This window comes from Bos grunniens, chromosome 10, assembly GCF_055505025.1.
Source record: "Bos grunniens cultivar Pamir isolate PY7600 chromosome 10, Bosgru_T2T1.0, whole genome shotgun sequence".
NCBI classification, from domain to species: domain Eukaryota; kingdom Metazoa; phylum Chordata; class Mammalia; order Artiodactyla; family Bovidae; genus Bos; species Bos grunniens.
The window spans coordinates 23,688,164-23,710,536 of NC_141174.1; the positions used below are offsets into that span (position 1 = coordinate 23,688,164).

The following is a 22,373-nucleotide window of genomic DNA, read 5'->3' on the forward strand; positions in this document are numbered from 1 at the left end:
TTGTTTCATTTGCTACTATTTTCTCCCATTCTGAGGGTTGTCTTTTCACTTTGTTTATAGTTTCCTTTGCTGTGCAAAAGTTTTTAAGTTTAATTAGGTCCCACTTGTATATTTTTGGTTTTATTTCTATTACTCTAGGTGGTGGGTCATAGAGGATCTTGCTTTCATTTATGTCGTTGAGTGTCCTGCCTATGTTTTCCTCTAAGAGTTTTATAGTTTATGGTCTTACATTTAGGTCTTTAACCCATTTTGAGTTTATCTTTGTGTATGGTGTTAGGAAGTGTTCTGATTTCCTCCTTTTACATGTAGCTGTCTCTTCATGGGATTTTTAACTACAAATTCAATTTCTGTTCTTTTTAATAATTTTGTTTACTTCCTTATTTTTGGCTGTGCCAGATTTCTGTTGTTGCATGGGCTTCTCTCTAACTGCAGCAAGCAGGGGCTGCTCTCTAGCTACGGCGTGTGTGCTTCTCACTGTGGTGGCTCCCCTTGTTGTGGAGCTGGGTGCTAGGCTGCATGGGCTTCAGTAGCTGCAGCACACAGGTTCAGCAGGGCTCCCAGGCTCTTCAGACCACAGGTTCAACAGCTGGCTTAGTTGCTCTATAGCAGCATGTGGGATCTTCCCAGATCAGGGGTCAAACCCAAGTCTCCCACGTTGGCAGGTGGGTTCTTTACCACTGAGCCACCAGGGAAGTCCCTTTTAATGGATATGAGACTATCCAGGTTATATGGTTCTTCCTCAGAAAGCTTTGGTAGTTTATAGCTTTCAAAGAATTTATCCATTTCATCACTAAATTTAGTGAAATGAAGTTGATCATAACAATCCCTTATTGTTCATTTAATATCTGAGGACCTCCAGTGATATATAACCTCTTTCATTCCTTATACTGTTAATTTGCTTTTTCTCTCTTTTTTCTCTTGATCAGTCTGGAGAGTCTTATCAACTCTACTAAATTTTTCAAAGAACCAGCTTTTTATTTCACTGATTTTTTTTCTCTATTGTTTCCTATTTTTAATTTATGCTTTTATCTTATTTCCTTCCTTCTGCTTATTTTGGATTTAATTTTTTTTCTACTTTTCACTAGCTTAGATCACTGATTGCTTTAAATAAATATTAAATAAAAATCAAATAATAAATATTAAAATTAAGTAATAAATATTAATGTTAAATATTAAAAATTAATATTAAATATTAAATAAGTCTTTCTTTATCAAGTTCTTACAGCAGAAAAAAAAAATTCCCTCCAAGCACTGACTTAGCTGCAACCCACAGATTTTGATACACTGTATTTTCATTTTTACTTATTTCAAAATATTTTCTAAGTTCTTAGAAGATTTATTCTGTGATTCATGAGTTATTTAGAAGTGTTTTTACTTAATTTGCAAATACCTGTGAATTTTCCAGACATGTTTCTGTTTCTAGTTCAATTTTCTTGTGGTCAAAAAACATACTTTGTACTATTTCAATCTTTTAAATATGTTGAGATTTATTTTACGGCACCAAATATAGTCTATCTTGGTGAATATCTCATGTGCACCTGAAAGGAGTACGTATTCTGCAGGCATTTAAGTGGAAAGTTTTATAATCTAATCTAATATTAATTAGATCAAGCTGCTTGATGTTATTCTTCTGACTTTCTATTTATTCCATTAGTTACTGAGAAAGGAAGTTGAAATCTCCATGCACATAGACATGCTTGCATACAAACATACATATAATCATCTTCCATATTCATGGGTTCCAAAACTGAGGAGTCAACCAACCATGGATCAAAAATTCTCACTTAAACAATTTCTGATGCAAAGCCCTGAACGTAACACCCACAGATAAGGAGGCCCGCCATTTTACACAAGGGACTTGAACATCTGCAGACTTTGGTATCTGTGGGTGTTCTGGAAGCAAGTTCCTACAGATACTGAGGGACAACTGTACATACTACACACAAACATACACAGTGTGATGATCAAAATGAAATACAAATTATATTTTAAGCTTTTCCCCCACATTTTGAAAGCACTGAAGTTTCACTATAGAGAAATTTTTAAATTCAATGAAGCAATCAACCCTCTACCCAAGTTGGTTTGACTCTTTATTCTCATCTGAATGAAAACATACCTAAAGTGTATCAATATGCCAGGTTTCCTGGCCCTATCCACCACCTCAGATCCACAGCTAAACAACAGGTTGGAGGGCCTGGCTTTTTGCCCAATCTTCAGAGATCATCAGACATTCACTTTTCACACTTTTACTAAACTGAGATAAAATCTCTTTTAAAATTCCTGGCTTTGTGATACTATCTAGATCTCTAAAGACTTTTCCAAGCTTAAGAATCTTAAAAACTATTTTTCTTCCTATAAGACACCAGTGTAAACTGAGGGCAGCTCCTATATGATAAGATTCTGCCATCTAAAATCATATTTTATCACTATATAAATAGTAAATAATATTAAAGATAGGATCAAAATAGAATTTAAAGCAAATAATAAAATTTAAGTTCAATATCAATATATACATGATTAAATCAAGCCTAAGAAGTTCACACATTCAGTGTGCCTACTATGTGTTAGGCACTATTCCTGGTACTGAGAATAAAGCCATGAACAAAGAAGACAGAGTCCCTATAACCACACGATGGGCGGTGGGGACACACAGACAATAAACATAAAAAATATATAATGCTAGAGGGTGAAAACTATGATGGAGGAACATAAAGCATAATAAGAGAGAGAGACACAAGTAGTGTGATTAATACTAATATGGTCAGGGAAGTTCTCACTTAACAAGACAATAGGAGACAATAAATCATATGGATATAGTGGAGGAATATTTCAGGCTAAGGAACAGCAAACACTTACTGGGACAGGAATGTTTGTGGACATGTTTGAGTAAACACAAACAGGAGACCCCAGTTCTATTCCTGGGATGGGAAGATCCACTGGAGAAGGGATAGGATAAAAAAAGAAAGAAAAAAAAGAAGGGATAGGCTAACCACTCTAGTATTCTTGGACTTCCCTTGTGGCTCAGCTAGTAAAGAATCTACCTGCAATGTGGGAGACCTAGGTTAGATCCCTGGACTGGAAAGATCCCCTGGAGAAGGGAAAGGCTACCCACTCCAGAATTCTGGCCTGGAGAATTCCATGGGCTGTATAGTCCATGGGGTGGCAAAGAGACGGACGCGACTGAGCAACTTTCACTTTCACTTTGAGTGAATACAAAGAGGCATAAGACTGCTAATTTGAAAGGTACGATGAACCAAAAGACAACACACTTTTTAACGTGTTTTGTTCCATACGAAGCCACCTATTCAAAGTACAATATAAAAGTTTAAAAGTTTATGGTTTTCCATTTAGACAAGCTAAGTAGGCTAGGAAAAGTCAGACATTTCTTAAAGGAAGTATTTTTCAAAAGCTTTCTAAAACCAATACTGATTTGTCAGAAAAACCAATACCATACTGTGTTATATAAAAATATGTTGTATTCTGCATTTACCTCTAAACAGAAAAACAAAGGCAAAGACAGAGGAATGTGGAGATGCTAAGCACCCATTCTTTCCGAAGGCTCTATAAAAACAAACAGAAGCAGAGGCCCTTTCTCACTCAGAAAAGTAACAACCGGAGAAAAACCTGAAATGCATTAGTCTATAATTACAATAGAACAATAACAAATACAACTTTTAAAAAGTGAATTTTCATATTTTACATAAGATTAAATCAGGCAACAGTATGAATTAATGAAATAAACATATACACTTAACTTTTCCACTCAATCCACTCTATAAAATATTTTTTAATTCCCTATTCTCCTTGACCAGGAAATATACAGTTTGAATTTGTCCCTTTATGTAACTGTAACAAAATTTAAAAGATAAACATCATCCAAGATAACTTTTACAGCACTTGCTTCACCAGGAATTATACCATATAATCCAAAATATGAATTTAAAAGCCATTAAAACATGCAGAACTTTCTGAATGCCACATTTTCTCCCTCAACTCCTTGTTTTGGTTTATAAATCTCAAAGGCTATGTGATAGTTTCCACTAATGCTACATATTCCTATGTTACCAAGATCCAAGGTTTTAATTTTCCAAACAAATCTAAAAATTATAAAATCATTACTAAATTTTATCTCAGTTTAAGGAATTTTCCTATCTTCTGTTCAGATGACACATGGCTAAAATTTAAAAGCCTGACAGTACTAAATGCTGGCGAGACTTCAGAACAAGTTGTCCTCTCCCACACGCTACTGATGGGAATATAACTTATTGCTCTTGTAGCTTACCCACCACAAACTCTTACAATACATCTCATCTTCAGACTTCCTGGTCCACTATTAAAAGTCATGCCAAAAGTAAGTTTTCAAGTTTTCCTTACTTAACACTTTCATTACTATCACTCCCAATGTTCATACCCTAAGAATCAATCTCTGGCTTTTGAAGCAAACCAATTCCTACAGCATACAAAACAGCACTGAACACAATAACAATATTTAAACCTTAAAAATTTATAAAACTGATGAATACTGTCATTTAAAAAAAGGTATATAGATATGGGCGATTTCATGGAGTTTTAATTCTTATTACTTACCTCAGCATAACAAAAGTAATATAAAAACATCACAAAGAGTAAACAATGAGAGAGAAGAAAAGGACTGACTACAGGAACTTTGGAAAATAATATTTAAATCTGCTCTAGGCTCAAATTATGAAAAAGATAAAACAATCTCAACAGATAAATTTTAGAAGATGGCAGTATTTGCTATAGCAACCAGACTGTGTTATCCTTAAAAAGTCATCTGTTTTATACTTCTTTCTAATTATATTATTTGATATTATAAATTAGTGAACTTCATATAAAAGAAAGGAAAAAAAGAAAAAGAAAAACTTACTGGGATTGAAAATTCCTCAGCCAAATACTTCAAAGAGGCTGCTTCTCTAGCCAAGAACTTGTTCCTTTCTCTCACATTGCCCTGAAGCTGTGTATCAAACTCCTTTCTTACCACAGAAGCAACAGAGTCAATAATCACAAGTTTAACTCCTTTTGAAATAATTTCTTCTTCCAAGGATTCAATCCTGTAAAAGCAGAATATATAAGATAGTGGATGACTTTAAGGTATAATTCTTAAAAATAGAGCACTGCAAAGGTTAACCAACTGTAAAACAACAAATTACTCTTCTCTAAGTTACAGTAGTTAGTGCAGATATTCTCAATAAACATAACTTATTTTCCAGCTCTTCCATACATATTGCATTCTTTTGTAAATAGGCCAAAATATTTTCCTGTAGATTTATTCCTTGGTTTTTTCATGATATTGCTAAAGCTCCAGTTTTAGAGCAAAACCACTTGCAGTGGCTAGTCTCCAAAATGGCCCCCACTTACTCCCATCTCCCGGTATTCACATCCCTATGGAGTCCCCTTCCCAACTGTACCAGGGTTCGTCTGTGGACCAAATGACAAAACGATGGTGCATCATTGCTGAGAGATAGGCTTGCATCTTGGGATCTTTCTCATTTGCCCACTCTCTCTCAGAGCACTTGCTCTGGGGAAGGCAAGATACCACTGTGGACCAGAAATGCTACCTGCCACATGAGTAAACAAATGATGTTGAGGCCATCAAGCCATCAGCTACTGAAGCTGTGCACCATGAGGGAATTCAGGATGGAGAAAAGCAAGATACTGGCTCTAGACAGTTAAGGTGCATAGCAAAGGAATGATTTCAATGAGCCCAGACTCTTGCATCTTCCCACACACAGAAACATGCTAAATTCTTTAACTCAATATGTCTGATCTGGGGACTTCCATTGTGGTCCAGAGGCTAAGACTCCATACTCCCAATGCATGGGGCCCAGGTTCAATCCCTGGTCAGGGAACTAGATCCCACAGGCCACAACTATAGATCCCTTGTGAACCTGCATGTTGCAAGGAAGATCCCATGTGTTGAAACTAGCAACTAAGACCTGCTACAGCCAAATAAATATATATATATTTTTAAAAGATGTCTGGTTTTTCTTTAATTAACAGTAATCTTTTGATATTCTGACTACCTGGTTTTTTGTTGCAGAAACTCCTATATCCTGGTTCCTCCCTTACATCCTTAGAGTAGTCCCTCAGGGCTATCAGAGAGGCTGCCCCCTAAGCTGAAGTCCTCAGTATGACCACTGAATAAAACATAATTCTCAACTTTTAAGTTGTGCACTTTTTTGCATAAACAACATATTGTAAGAAGCCCTATGGAGAGGCTCACATGGTGAGAAATGGAGATCTCTGGCTAGAATCCAGGAAGAAATGGAAGTCTCCCAACAACTACATGAGTGATTCTGGAATTCTCCAAGATCTCCCAGCCTCAAGTGACCCTTGAGATGACTACAGCCCTGCCCAACGGCTTAACTGCAAGTTCTTGAGCAACTTTGAGCCAGAAATACCCAATTAAGCTATTCCCAGATAACTAACCCTCAAAAACTAGGTGAGATAAATAGATTATTTTAAGCTGCTAAATTCTGGGGTAATTTGTTAACAGAACAGTAGATAATTAATATACAACTTAATTAGTCAAATCTAAAACATTTTATTCATTTAATTTTTTTTCATTTTTAAAGAAATACTTCAACCAATAGGCTGTGGTAAATAAAGAACACTGAAATGATTTTTCTCTTAATCCTAATATGTAGGGACTTTTTTTCACTCAAGCTAAAAACATGAAGAACAAAAGAATAAATCTTCAAACTATTACTAACATGCCAAAATCTAAAACAGCATACCTTTGTAGAACTTCATCACAGCTGAGTTCCCGATAAAGATGAACTTTACTGCTTGTCAAAAGTAATTTTTCTTCAGTGTCAAAATATCTGGGAAAACGAGATTCTGCTATCTCAACTAGTCTGTGAAGGGAAAAAATAGCACAAGCAACAGTAGTTAATATCTTCTGCCATTTGCAGCAACATGGATGGACGTGGAAAGCATTATGCTAAGTGAAATAAGTTAGAGAGAGACAAACACTGTATCGTGTCACGTACACGTGGAATCTAAAAAATACACAACCATCTGGTGAATACGACAAAAAAGCAGGAGACTCACAGATATGGAGAACAACTATTGGTTACTAGTGGGGAGTGGGGAGGGATAGTACAGGGGTGGAAGAGTTGAAGATACCAACTACTGGGTGTAAGACAGGCTCAAGGATGTATTGTACAATACAGGGAATATACCCAATATTCTGTAATAACTATAAATGGATAGTAACCTTTAAAATTGTAATAAAAATTTTAAATAAGTCAAATTTTAAGGTCACACTCAGTTCAGTTCAGTCGCTCAGTCGTGTCCGACTCTTTTCGATCCCATGAATCGCAGCACGCCAGGCCTCCCTGTCCATCACCAACTCCCGGAGTTCAACCAGACTCACGTCCATTGAGTCAGTGATGCCATCCAGCCATCTCATCGTTTGTCATCCCCTTTTCCTCCTGCCCCCAATCCCTCCCAGCATCAGAGTCTTTTCCAAGGAGTCAACTCTTCACATGAGGTGGCCAAAGTACTGGACTTTCAGCTTTAGCATCATTCCTTCCAAAGAAATCCCAGGGCTGATCTCCTTCAGAATGGACTGGTTGGATCTCCCTGCAGTCCAAGGGACTCTCAAGAGTCTTCTCCAACACCACAGTTCAAAAGCATCAATTCTTCTGTGCTCAGCCTTCTTCACAGTCCAACTCTCACATCCATACATGACCACAGGAAAAACCATAGCCTTGACTAGACGAAACTTTGTTGGCAAAGTAATGTCTTTGCTTTTCAACATGCTATCTAGGTTGGTCATAACTTTCCTTCCAAGGAGTAAGCGTCTTTTAATTTCATGGCTGCAGTCACCATCTGCAGTGATTTTGGAGCCCAAAAAAATAAACTCTGACACTGTTTCCACTGTTTCCCCATCTATTTCCCATGAAGTGATGGGACTGGATGCCATGATCTTAGTTTTCTGAATGTTGAGCTTTAAGCCAACTTTTTCACTCTCCTCTTTCACTTTCATCAAGAGGTTTTTTAGTTCCTCTTCACTTTCTGCCATAAGGGTGGTGTCATCTGCATATCTGAGGTTATTGATATTTCTCCCGGCAATCTTGATTCCAGCTTGTGCTTCTTCCAGTCCAGCATTTCTCATGATGTACTCTGCATATAAGTTAAATAAGCAGGGTGACAATATACAGCCTTGACGTACTCGTTTTCCTATTTGGAACCAGTCTGTTGTTCCATGTCCAGTTCTAACTGTTGCTTCCTGACCTCCATACAGATTTCTCAAGAGGCAGATCAGGTGGTCTGGTATTCCCATCTCTTTCAGAATTTTCCACAGTTTATTGTGATCCACAGTCAAAGGCTTTGGCATAGTCAATAAAGCAGAAATAGATGTTTTTCTGGAACTCTCTTGCTTTTTCCATGATCCAGCAGATGTTGGCAATTTGATCTCTGGTTACACTACAAAACCTCTAATGACTTTTATTTAGGAAACTCATAAGCCACAAGTAACACTAGAAAAAAAGTCTTATCAATACAGCAGGTATAAGCAAAATGGCTTTGTATATGATTTTGGAATGGAAGCCCTTCTTTATAATTCCTAAAAGATTACCAGTCAGAGCATGAGCCCAGCAAGGGCTTTCAGATCTCATCTAGTGCTGATAAAGCAGTATCTCTGAGGTTTAACACAAAAATGTTAGTATAAATGACCATCTGACTACCACCTATAAGATGTGTTTAGTAAATTAAGAAAAAGGCTTTCAATTTCATGAATGAAATATTTGAATATTATTCTAATAATCAGGTATCAGTAAATCTCCATGTCTCAGACCAGAAAAATATGATTTATCAATGAAAGCTTAATACATACTAAATAAATGCTATCCAATTGCTCCTTTGTAAAGGGGATGCTATTTTCTAAACATACGGATGCTATCCACATTGCCTTTGTGCTTAGTTGTCACGTCTGATTCTTCGAGATCCCATAGACTGTAGCCCCGGAGAAGGCAATGGCACCCCACTCCAGTACTCTTGCCTGGAAAATCCCATGGACGGAGGAGCCTGGAAGGCTGCAGTCCATGGGGTCGCTGAGGGTTGGACACGACTAAGCAACTTTACTTTCACTTTTCACTTTCATGCATTGGAGAAGGAAATGGCAACCCACTCCAGTGTTCTTGCCTGGAGAATCCCAGGGACAGGGGAGCCTGGTGGGCTGCCGTCTATGGAGTCACATAGAGTCGGACATGACTGAAGTGACTTAGCAGCAGCAGCAGACTGTAGCCCACCAGGCTCCTATGTTCGTGGAATTCTTCAGGCAAAAATAATGGAGTGGGTGGCCATTCCCTTCTCCAGGAGTTCTTCCTGACCAAAGGATCAAATACGGATCTCCTGCATTGCAGGCCTATTCTTTATAGTCCGAACCACGAGAGAAGCCCATCATTTCCTTCAGAAAAAAAAAAAACACAAAACTATTTTCTAAATACTGAATTCCCACCTCAAAGCTAGATCAAATACATGGGGTAGGCTGAGCATTAGAGGTGACATGTTGAAACAGATGCAACTTTACCATTAATAATATAAGACATGGAGTAATACTAGAAATTTCAGATATTTCTGGTTAAAAATGTAAATCTTTGAGTAACTGTCTCTGTCTCTGATAGTCAGCAGCCCCAAAACTTAATCATCCAAGGGTGACTGGGAGGAATGACTGTAAACACTAAAACCATCCTATATTTTATGTCCCATTTAATGATACAAAAGTATAAAAAACACTTTTCATTTCTAAATAGTGAGTTCCAAGAAGAGGTCCAACTCTCATATATCCACACATGACCACTGGAAAAACCATACTTTGATGGACCTTTGTCGGCAAAGTAATGTCTCTGCTTTTTAAAATGCTGTCTAGGTTGGTCATAGCTTTTCTTCCAAGGAGCAAGCGTCTTTTAATTTCATGGCTGCAATCACCAACTGCAGTGATTTTGGAGCCCCCCAAAATAAAGTCTCTCATTGTTTCCATTGTTTCCCCATCTATTTGCCATGAAGTGATGGGAACCAGATGCCATGATCTTCATTTTTTGAATGCTGAGTTTTAAGCCAGCTTCTTCACTCTCCTCTCACTTTCATCAAGAAGCTCTTTAGTTCCTCTTCACTTTCTGTCATAAGGGTGGTGTCATCTGCATATCTGAGATTAGTGATATTTCTCCTGGCAACCCCAATTCCAGCTTGAGAATCAGGATCCATCAAAGTGAGAACAAGATGGATCAAATGACCATTCAGGAGAAGTACTTGAGAGAGGTAGGCATAGGGATTGGACAAATAATGAGGTAAGTGATGAAAGCAAGAAGAAATGAGATGACACAGGCAAAGGTGGAACAGGCAGATTTTAACAGCTTGGGGAAAATGTGCAAATTTCTTGATTAGAAAAACTATTTGCTGAGTTAAGTGCTAGTCAGAGAAGTCAGCTAAAAAGCTCTGATCCTTGGAGTCTACTGCTTTTCAACAGGATAGTGATGGTGACATCTGCAGGAAACAGGGAGGGTTTTTTTTAATATTTGGATCTTCAACTGATTAGGAACCGGACTGAGAGTACCTAATGAGATGAGAGTACTTAACTCATTGGCGGCAACAACTGAACAGCTGACAGACAACAATAATTTCCTGCCTCTAACACTAGGCTCGATTTTAACTAGTGGCTGGAGTAGTGAAAGACTCTGGACTCACTTCTGCTCTCTTGTTGCATGTAGGCCCCTCAGAAGCAGGATGGTCAGTGTGTGGACATGAACTATATGGACATCACAGTTAACCACGCTAAGTAACAGTATCTTATGGTTATTCACATACCAATATGCTGTTGTTTTCCTATAAGCTTCTCCACATGTTTACTTTAGAAAAATGTATCTAAAATACATATAAATCAAACACCAAATATAAATGTAATATTCTGTAGGCCTCACATTAATCTAGGACAATCTTTATTACAAAGGTCTTTTTGGTTACAGCAAGCAAAAGATCTTATCTTTTCCTCCCGGACATTAATTACAAAAAATTTGAAAGCAATGCCATCTAGTGGATGTCTTTTTTATAAAAAGCATTCTTTCCAAAATGTGCACTTAATATTCATTCATTCAACCAATATTTGAGGACCTATCATATGCCTGGTAGCTCAGTTGGTAAAGAATCTGCCTACAATGCAGGAGACCCAGGTTCAATCCCTGGGTGGGGAAGACCCACTGGAGAAAGAAATGGCAGCCCACTCCAGCATTCTTGCCTGGAAAGTCCTATGGACAGAGGAGTCTGAGAGGCTACAGTCAATGGGGTCACAAAGAGTTGGACACAACTCAGTGACTAAACCATCACCACTATATGCCAGGTACCATTCTAGGTGCTAAGGATACCACAGTGAACAAAAACAACAAAACAAAAAAATCCTTCCCTCATGGAACTTACATGCTACTGAGAAAGACAAATAAATATATATGGCAGATGATAAGTGCTTTAAAGAAAAGTGAGTCAGGATCAGAGAACACATTGTAACAGAAGGAAGTAAGGGCTATTTCATGGAAGGTAGTCGGGGAAAGCCTCTTTAACAAACTGACATTTGAGCTAAAGTTTAAAGGAGATGAGAATATGAACCATATGGCTATCCAGTGAAACAGCACACAGGAAGAAAGAATTACAGCAAGTGCACAAGTCCACTCTTTTGTGAGAAGATACCTAGTGTGCTGGAGGAATAAACAAGGGGGCTAATGTAGTAGCTGAAACACAGAAACCAGGAGGCAGAATAAAAGGAAATAAGGTCAAAGAGACAGCCAGGGGCCAAAGACACAAAAGATTTTTATGTTTGCGGGTGTTTTGTTTTGTTTTTGTTTTTAGATTTTATTCACTAAGATAGGAAACCTACGATCACGATTGACACGATATGACATATTTTTAAATAATTTTATTTATTTATTTTTGGCTGTGCTGGGTTTTGGTTGCTGCACACGGGCTTTTCTCTAACTTCTCTCCAGGTGCAGTGCGCAGGCTTCTCTTTATGGTGGCTTCTCTTATTTCAGAGCACAGTCTCTAGGGTGTGTGGGCTCACACAGTTGCGCCTCCCGGGCTCTAGACTGCAGGCTCAGTGGTTGTGATGCACAGGTTTAGTTGTTCTGCTGCATGTGGGATCTTCCTGTACTGTGTCTCCCACATTGGCAGGTGGATTCTTATCCACGGAGCCACAAGGAAAACCCTGACTTCTTTTTTTTTTTTTTGAAGAATCACTCTAGCTACCAAATGGAGAACAGGACACAGAGGGGCAACGGTGACAGCAAGATCAGCTAGTGCAGTCATCCCGATAAGAGATGATGACTTGACCGAGAGAACAGCTCAGGTAATTAGTAACACTGTATTCAAGATAAGGTCTAGTCAAGGCTATGGTTTTTCCAGTGGTCATGTATGGATGTGAGAGTTGGACTGTGAAGAAGGCTGAGTGCCGAAGAATTGATGCTTTTGAACTGTGGTGTTGGAGAAGACTCTTGAGAGTCCCTTGGACTGCAAGGAGATCCAACCAGTCCATTCTAAAGGAGATCAGCCCTGGGATTTCTTTGGAAGGAATGATGCTGAAGCTGAAACTCCAGTATTTTGGCCACCTCATGCAAAGAGTTGACTCATTGGAAAAGACTCTGATGCTGGGAGGGATTGGGGGCAGGAGGAGAAGGGGACGACAGAGGATGAGATGACTGGATGGCATCACCGACTCGATGGACAAGAGTTTGGGTGAACTCCGGGAGTTGGTGATGGACAGGGAGGCCTGGCGTGCTGCAATTCATGGGGTCGCAAAGAGTCGGACACAACTGAGCGACTGAACTGAACTGAACTGAAAGTGAAGAAGACTGGATTCAGATCAAGGTTTTTATTAGTTTCCCTTGTTACTTCACAGCTCTCATATAAAAAGAGAATTAAAAGCTTTACATTAGTGACCACATGCCAATTTGAAACAATACACAAGCTTAATGTTAAAAAAAAAAAAAAAAAGCTTTTCAAAATTCTAGTTGAAATCTAGCATAATAAATGTGCTGAAATATGTTTATGGTTTCTCAAAGCTTCTTGCACACATGTAATACTTTCCTGTTCATTAATTCAGTATGTACTTGCTCAGTACTGTGGTATTACGAAGTATAATAATGTGAACCTATTAATTCCTTACAGATTCCAGAATATTCCAAAGTTTTGTTTTAGTGATAATAAGTACTTATGAATAATTTTTATTTTCTATCACAGAAATCGTCAGGATCTCCCTCACCACTAATTTACCTGGATTCACAAGTGATAGGAGAGCTGGAAGTGAACCAATAAAAACCTAATCAGACTCAAGAAGCCATCTCATAAACTGGTAAAAGGGAATTTATCTCCCTTACTGTTTGTCTCCTGGATCAAAGATCCTGGATTTGTCAGTCAGTCAGTCAGTTCAGTCGCTCAGTCGTGTCCGACTCTTTGCAACCCCATGAACCACAGTACTCCAGGCCTCCCTGTCCATCACCAACTCCTGGAGTTCACCCAAACCCATGTCCATTGAGTTGGTGATTCCATCCAACCATCTCATCCTCTGTCGTCCCCTTGTCTTCCTGCCCTCAATCTTTCCCAGCATCAGGGTCTTCTCAAATGAGTCAGCTCTTTGCATCAGGTGGCCAAAGTATTGGAGTTTAGGCTTCAATATCAGTCCTTCCAATGAATACCCAGGACTAGTCTCCTTTAGGATGGACTGGTTGGATCTCCTTGCAGTCCAAGGGACTCTCAAGAGTCTTCTCCAACACCACAGTTCAAAATCATCAGTTCTTCCACACTCAGCTTTCTTTATAGTCCAACTCTCACATCCATACATGACCACTGGAAAAACCATAGCCTTGACTAGACAGATCTTTGTTGGCAAAGTAATGTCTCTGCTTTTTAATATGCTATCTAGGTTGGTCATAACTTTCCTTCCAAGGAGTAAGCGTTTTTTAATTTCATTGCTGCAATCACCATCTGCAGTGATTTTGGAGCCCCCCAAAATAAAGTCAGCCACTGTTTCCCCATCTATTTCCCATGAAGTGATGGGACCAGATGCCATGATCTTAGTTTTCTGAATGTTGAGCTTTAAGCAACTTTTTCACTCTCCTCTTTCACTTTCATACTAACTATCAAGTAGGTAGATGGTCCTAAGACTACACTGCCATTGCCATCAGAATCAGCTAAAGTCAAGCTATCACTACCACTACATGTTGCTCCCTCTTTCACTGGTTCAGAAAAACTGATGTTCTGAGTAGTTTGGTAGGAATTAAAGGGCACTAATGGTAGAGTCAGAGAAGGCAATAGCATCCCACTCCAGTACTCTTGCCTGGAAAATCCCATGGGCAGAGGAGCCTGGTAGGCTGCCATCTATGGGGCCGCACAGAGTCGGACACGACTGAAGTGACTTAGCAGCAGCAGCAGCAGCAATGGTAAAGTACCCGGTACCCTCAGAAGTGACTTGCACCCTAAGTAGAAAACTTCCTTCAGATCTAAGCTTGGCCATTGCTTCCACATGGTACCAACACAACATATACCTCTCCTTTGCATACTTAGTTATAATAGTTATAATTTTACATTTTTGTGATTAGTTGATTGTCTTCGTCCCCTATTGCACTACATCTTTCTTCTTGGTTTTCAAGCTCTTCTGATTTCATGACAACTCAGGAATGTCCACTTCTGCCTCTTACAGTTCCAGTTCTATATCCCTCCTCCCCAAGTCGCCACCTTCCAGGGCCCTGAATTCAGCTTCCCCAGATCTCCGGCTTCCCCAGATCTCCGGCTTCCCCAGATCCTTCAGCCTTTCTCACACACAGATCCACTTGCAGTCCTAAGACCTGGGTTTATTCTCCTTTATCCACTTTATTTCTCACAAAGTTTTATTTCAAAAATTACTATTACTACTTACCATTCATATTACCTTCCTTTTTTATTATTAACCTCCAGCTCCATCTTTTCTTCTAATTATCCCCAATAGGGACAATATAGTATTTATTCAATATATGTATACTGGAATTTTCATGGCTGCCAAAATTTCCATAGACAGGCCACTAATCTATTTATCCATATTCTCAAGGTGTATATAGTATATAGCATCTAAAACTATATCAGACCCTAATCAGAAATCCAATAGGTAAAACAAATAAAAACAGACTTTTCCTGAATCAATCAGAAGAAGGGGATTCAGAATTCTGCCGCATTCCCCTCTCCCCAAGGCAGTCCCTAAGTACCTGAGGGTTTAGCACCAGACTATAGTATTATCTGGGCTTCCCTGATAGCTCAGTTGGTAAAGAATCCTCCTGCAATGCAGGAGACACCGGTTTAATTCCTGGGTCAGGAAAATCCACTAGAGAAGGGATAGGCTACCCACTCCAGCATTCTTGGGCTTCCCTTGTGGCTCAGCTGGTAAAGAATCCACCTGCAATATGGGAGACCTGGGTTTGATCCCTGGGTTGGGAAGATTCCCTGGAGAAGGGAAAGGCTACCCACTCCAGTATTCTGGCCTGGAAAATTCCCTGGACTGCATACTCCATGGGGTTGCAAAGAGTCGGACACAACTGAGCGACTTTGATTTTCATACTATTATCTAATTATTAACAGTTTGGAAATATAATTGCAGTCTGTGATGAACATGTATGATTAACATACTGCTCAAAGTCATATAAAAATAAGCTAGCTAGTGCACTGTTGTAAAAAATATATATAACTAATCATCCCAATTCATTCCAAAGTGCTTTTACGTACATCACCCACAAGGGTTTCTTTTTTTAAAATAAATTAAAAAATTTTTACTTTTATTTATTCTTTTTCATTCTATTTATTGTTTTCTTCCTCCTTCTTGATAAAAAGATATTCAGCAATTTATTGATAGAAAATATTTTCCACTTACCCTAAATTCCCTAGATGTGAATCCTTTAATCTTCCATCATATTAATCCTTCAATTTACTTTCTCATTTGCCTTTTTCCAACAAGTTGTTTGTAAACACAAAATGGAGAGAGTGCTCCATATAGAGACATACAGAAAGCTAAAAATATTCCTTTTTCAGTCTTATTTTTCCTGCTTTATATCTTTTCCAAGTCTATAAACTATCCCAGCTGTGGCAGACACTGTTAATTACCCACCAATATCCATTTCCACTTCTTGCCTGCAATGTGGGAACCTCAATTTCACTCAGGCAGTAATGTTAACCAGCCCCATCAGACTTGTTACAAATATTTCTCCCCTGATTTTTCCCTCCTCCTTTGCATGCAAGGGTGACCAATTGAGAAATCTGGAGAAGGATTCCAAAGCATGAAAAGAAAATCAGCAGAGAAGAAGAGGCAGCTATTCTGAAAAATATACTTTCCTGATTAAGATATAATGGCTCTTTCTCATCTCACTGACTGGGACACAGAATGGATATAACGCCGAAAATGTACCAGCCCTAGGTCTCTACCACCACTGAGAAGCAGAACCACTGCCAGCAACTCAGGTCTTCCTGCTATGAGAGAAAAAATAAACCTCTTGTTGTTTAAGCCACTATTCTTTGGGTATTCAACTGCTTGCAGGAGAAAGCTTTCCTGATCTACCTTTCCCAGCAACACCAAACAGGGATCAAACACTCTTGTAATAGCACAAATGAAACATGACCAAGCAGGACAGAGCTGGTGCCACTCTGTAACCCACTATGTCCAACTCCAGAAGGCACTATAAGAACACAAGTCTGACATCTATACAAAAGAGCACTGGGACCTTTGATTCGATCTGACCCTAGCACTAGATGACTACACTTTTCAAGCCTTGTGAAGAATAGACTAGAAAAGTAAAAACAATATAAATTTCAATCCTTGTCTTCAAATAACCTTCATAAGTTCCTTGTGAGTTAGGAAACATTATTAAGTGACTGAAATCACTTCAGCAGTGTCCAACTCTTTGTGATCCTATGGACTATAGCCCACCAGGCTCCTCTGTCCATGGGATTCTCCAGGAAGAATACTGGAGTGGGTTGCCATTTCTTTCTCTAGGGGATCTTCCCAACCCAGGGATCGAACCCATATCTCTTATGTCTCCTGCATTGGCAGGTGGGTTCTTTACCACCACCACCACCTGGAAGCCCCTATAAACTGGTCATTGGATCTGAAACCTTGATCACTTTCTGATTTGATTATTCTTCCATCAGGAAGTACCAAAATGGCTGGTTGCCTTGTGATGTCAGCATGCTTTTCTGTTTATGAACCATTTTTATTCACACTTCTGACACCAAATGTGTAGGTTTTCTATACTAAGCAATTTTCCAGTTCCCTATGGACACTAACTGTGTGTCCTGCAAGTCAGTTCAATTCTAATACTAACTACTAGGAGTTAACTCAGACCCCATAGATTAAAGGCTCAGACTCACAAGACGGCCCCGACCTCAGACATCAATCACAAGTCCCAGACCTCTGTTACTTCAGACCAACCAGCAATAAATTGAGAGCACCACCTGCCCCCAACACCTCAACAGGTTCACCAACCCAGAAGCTCTACAAACTCTATCAATTAGAGAGTTTTGGAAGATTCCATTACATGGGCATGACTGAAATGCTGATTGATCCAATTCTAGTCCTTCTTCCCTGCTCAGAGACTGGGGAGGTAGGACTGAAAGTTCAAACCTATAATTACATGACAGATTCCTCTGGCAATCAGGTCCATTTGGATGTAATCTAGAGGGCCATCAAGAGTCATCTCATTAGCATAAATCAATTATGGTTGGAAAGGGGGTAATTATGAATACAAATGATGCTTCTTTCAGTTCTATCACTCAGGAAATTTCAAAAGTTTTAGAAGTTCTTTTGACAGGAACCAGGATGACTACAAAACACATATTTATTATATCACAATATTCAGTGCCTAGATCCATTAGATTTTTAGGGTTTATAATTTGGTGATATTCTATTATTTCTTCTTCATTTATTGTCTATAAAAAAGACATATTTGCTACTTAGTATGGAGAAGGAAATGGCAACCCACTCCAGTGCTCTTGCCTGGAGAATCCCAAAGATGGCAGAGCCTCGTGGGCTGCCGTCTATGGAGTCGCACAGAGTCGGACACGACTGAAGCGACTTAGTAGCAACAGCAGCTACTTAGTAATATTTATATAGAAAACAGAATAAATGCTTAATTTCCCTTTTTATAAAAACTAATTTTCAAAATAATAAGTTGCATCTCCAGAATTCTCCAAGGTTGATCAATTTGTTGCTTTTCATTCTTAATATTACAGACTCATGAATTTAAATGTATTTCATGTATCTTAGTCTACTTCTATTATTGTTCTATTGGTAATCAATTTGTTTCATCTTTGGCTAGTGTGAGCTCCTCAGGTTGATTCTTAAGTCCTTCTGATACTCCTGTAAGTAGTCTTCGATAGCTCTCTTGATATCTGATGTTTCAGATTCAACTTATAAACCTCCTAATACTCTGATTGAACTTCAGATCAAATAAATCTTTTGCCTCTTACTAAAAAACAAAAACCTTCTGCTCCATACCTAGAATTGGCCATTCCCCTATGGAACCCTAGTTCCTTTTAGTAGGAAATGGTATCTGGATTCCATGATCTGAGAGTAACACTTGTCAATTCCCTCATTTATCAAACATTTTCTGAGTAGCCAGTATGTGCCACTTGTAGGATTTGGCTTTGAAGATACAAAGATGTAACACAAACTTAAACAGCTGACAAACCAGTGGTATATACTTAGGAAGAAAAGATTATCAAGAAGTGTGCTGCTGCTGCTAAGTTGCTTCAGTCGTGTCCGACTCTGTGCGACCCCATAGACGGCAGCCCACTAGGCTCCTCTGTCCCTGGGATTCTCCAGGCAAGAATACTGGAGTGGACTGCCATTTCCTTCTCCAATGCATGAAAGTGAAAAGTGAAAGAGAAGTCACTCAGTCATGCCCATGCTTAGCGACCCCATGGACTGCAGCCTATCAGGCTCCTCCGTCCATGGGATTTTCCAGGCAAGAATACTGGAGTGGGGTGCCATTTGTAGAACAAAGCAAACAAGCTCTAGGCAAAATTTGGAATTTACCTGGTCAGGGAATACACTTTGATCTTTGTAGTACTCTTAGAGAAAAATAAGGAAGATTCATTGTGATACAATTAGAGAAAGACTCAAAGAACTATACCTATACTACACCTTGGCTGAGAAAACAGAATTGAATCAGTTTCCAGATGTATAAAGCACTCCTGTTTATGAATGTCTATCAGAGTAGCAGAAGAGGAGACCAGACTTATCTTCAGATTTACAGAATTACATAAATGACTGAATACCTTTCTCACAGAATGTTAAAACAAAGGTCCTTGCCAAATTAAGGAAATCTTTTCTTTCTAAGCATGCATATACTTACTATCAGTATTTCCTGCATTTAATACTACATTATTTCAAAGATTAAAGTAAAATAATGTTCAACAAAAAATGTTTTGAAAATTGCAATTTTTTTCACTCACAAATATTTTACTTCCAACTAGAAATTACTTACAAAACACTTTACATTTTGTCTTTCTTATTAATCTTCCCTCTTCTCCATTTTCTACTTACATTTCTCCCTCTGTTTCTTAAACTTGTTTCTTCCTGACTTTGTGAAAAACACAGCTTATCCAGAAACTCCCTTTAAACCATAACAAAGGGATAGAAAAGGCAAAAAGAAAATGTTTCCTGGAGAGTTAGGGACTTTAGGAAGGTTAAGACCTCTGTATAGCACAGTGAACTCTGCTCAATGTTATGTGCCAGCCTAGATGGGAGCCGGGCTTGAAGGAGAATGGATACATGGATAAGTATGTCTGAGTCCCTTTAATATTCACCTGAAACTACCACAACATTGTTAATTGGCTATACATCAAATTAAAACAAAAAGTTTAAAGTGTGAAAAAAAAGAATACGCTTCCTGTGTCAATTTTAAAAAGAAAATTCCTTTAAACCTGTATCTATTAACAATATATTCTCAAAAGTAAATATTAATGTTTGTAAATATTTTATGCTGTATATGTTACAAAAATAAAGCATTATAATAGAAAATAAAATCTCCTACCTTTCAGCACTAAATGCTGACTCTGTGTCAATGTACACAACAGCTCCTTCTAATCCTCCCATGTTGGTAGGTAATGTAGCCAAAATGCTCATCATTATACAAAACTGAGTTTTTCCACAACCTGGGGGACCTGTAATCTAAAAAAATAAGAAGAAAAAAATATTATTTGTATAAACATCACAATCTAGTTAAAGCAAAACCCTTTTAAGAACTTGCCACAGTTCAACTAACCTGGGTTCCCAAAGGGAACACTGTTAATACAACTCTTAAGGGTTCCCTGATAGCTCAGTCGGTCAAGAATCCGCCTGCAATACAGGACACCCAGTCCAATTCCTGGGTTGGGAAGATCTACTGGAGAAGAGATAGGCTACCCATTCCAGTATTCTTGGGCTTCCCTTATGGCTCAGCTGGTAAAGAATTCGCCTGCAATGCGGGAGACCTGGGTTCAATCCCTGGGTTGGGAAGATCCCCTGGAGAAGGGAAAGACTGCCCATTCCCGTATTCTGGCCTGGAGAATTCCATGGACTTTATAGTCCATGGGGTCACAAAGAGTCGGACATGACTGAGTGACTTTCACTTTCACTATATATATAATAAAAGAACTTCTCCCCTATGCATCTGGATTAGTACTAGGTATGGACCATCCTTGGAAGAAATGAGAAAACAGTCAGCAAAATCATCCCTGTGTTGTGCAAAATTCAGATGAAAAACTTTGGTTGAGAAAGGCTTGAGGATTCATTGATACACTCACAACTTGAAGTTCTATATTTTTTCTCAATAAGACATTTATAGAAAACTCTGAAAATATTTAAGAGGCTTTAATAATTGGTTTAACATTTGTTATGAATTGGCCTTTCAAAACAATTTTAAATTAGTCCCATTTAAAGGTACTTTGATCGTTAATATTAATAAAGTATTTAAAAGTAAAAGGTATTGATGTATACAATTTTAAATGGTTTAGCAAAGGAAAAAAGTGTGTGTGTGTGTGTAGAAGAGAGATAAAGCAAATGAAACAAATTCAACAACTGCTAAATCTAGGTGATTCATACTTTGAAGTGTATATTTTAAAAGTTTAGTTGTTGGAAAGCTATTTGAGACTATAAAATCTGAAAACAAGAGGGCATAGATGGAAAAGAATATGCCTAGGACATTAATCAAGGCATATTTGAGTCCAACAGGAAGTAGTTAACAAAAATTAATTTGAAATATTTAAAATAACCCCTTTAAACATACTGTTTGTCATAGTGGCTATGGCATCCAGATTTTCAGAACCAAAACACTATCCCTTTTGTGAGAATAGCACTAATGAATAATTTTTCACAATAGGAAGAAGGGAAAAGAAAAAGGAGAAAAGGAGGAGAGAAGAAAATCTGAGGTAGAGACAAACAGAACTCTGAGCTAAACTGAGACACACCAGATCTGAAGACACTGTCTCAGGTATACCAAGAAGCAGGAAGAAATGAGAAGTGATGACACAGGAGTCTAAATCACCTAGGCCAGTGGTTCTCAAACATGACTGAGCTTAAACTCACCTGGCAAGCTCATTAACCAGCATTTCTGGTTAGCCATAGGTCTGGAAGGGGACCTGAAAATTTATATTTCTAATAAGTTGACACCAATGCTGCTCCACATTTGAGAACCAGTTATAGAACTTAGACTAAAGGTAAACTTCATTTTTCAAAGTTTAACGTTGAAAAAAAACAAAGGCTCACAAGCTAGAAACCATGTGTTGATTTATAATCTCTAAAACAATGATTTAAACTTTTAGTATAAATAATTGCTGCTAGCAATAACACTGTGCCAGATCAGTGATCAGTGAAAATGCCAAAATTCTTTGATTACATACTCCAACAAACACACCCAAAAAAAACAAACACAAACAAAATTTTATTACAATCCTCCAGTATATGCATATGTATTATATATAAACTATTTTACTAATACATTATGGACAGTAAAAAATACACATAGAGATTAAAAATAAAAGATTACAAGCATTTAAAAAGTTTCATATATTTTTCATTTAAAATACAAATCAATAGTTTCATTGCTTTAAGAACTTTTTTTGATAAAAATATGCCATAAAGAAAGTAAAAAAGATGACTTATAAATTTGAAGGTTACATTTGTGATATATGTAAATGACAAAGTAGTAATATCTAGAAACATAAAGAATACTCATATTTTATATATTAGTTATACAGATCTTTTCAATCTAATAAACAATGAAAATAAATGAAATTATGTACATTGTTTTTAAAATACTGATTTAACTATTTTGTAATCCAGCAACTGAAACAGTTCCTAAATT

General features: G+C 38.1%; 1 protein-coding gene across 34 annotated transcripts in view; it reads right to left on the bottom strand.

The window, feature by feature from the left end:
- The window catches only part of RAD51B (RAD51 paralog B), a 738,822-nt gene that overhangs the window by 688,573 nt on the left and 27,876 nt on the right, over positions 1–22,373 (bottom strand). For all 34 annotated transcript variants that reach the window (XR_015134112.1, XR_015134116.1, XR_015134113.1 and 31 more), the window contains 3 exons: positions 20,064–20,200; positions 6,759–6,878; positions 4,889–5,072 (listed from right to left, as the gene is read on the bottom strand). Coding sequence is in view for 24 of the 34 variants with exons in the window: in XM_086320092.1 (XP_086176218.1) it covers positions 4,889–5,072; positions 6,759–6,878; positions 20,064–20,200 (441 nt within the window). In the remaining 10 variants the exon portion in view is untranslated. The remainder of the gene's footprint in view (positions 1–4,888; positions 5,073–6,758; positions 6,879–20,063; positions 20,201–22,373) is intronic.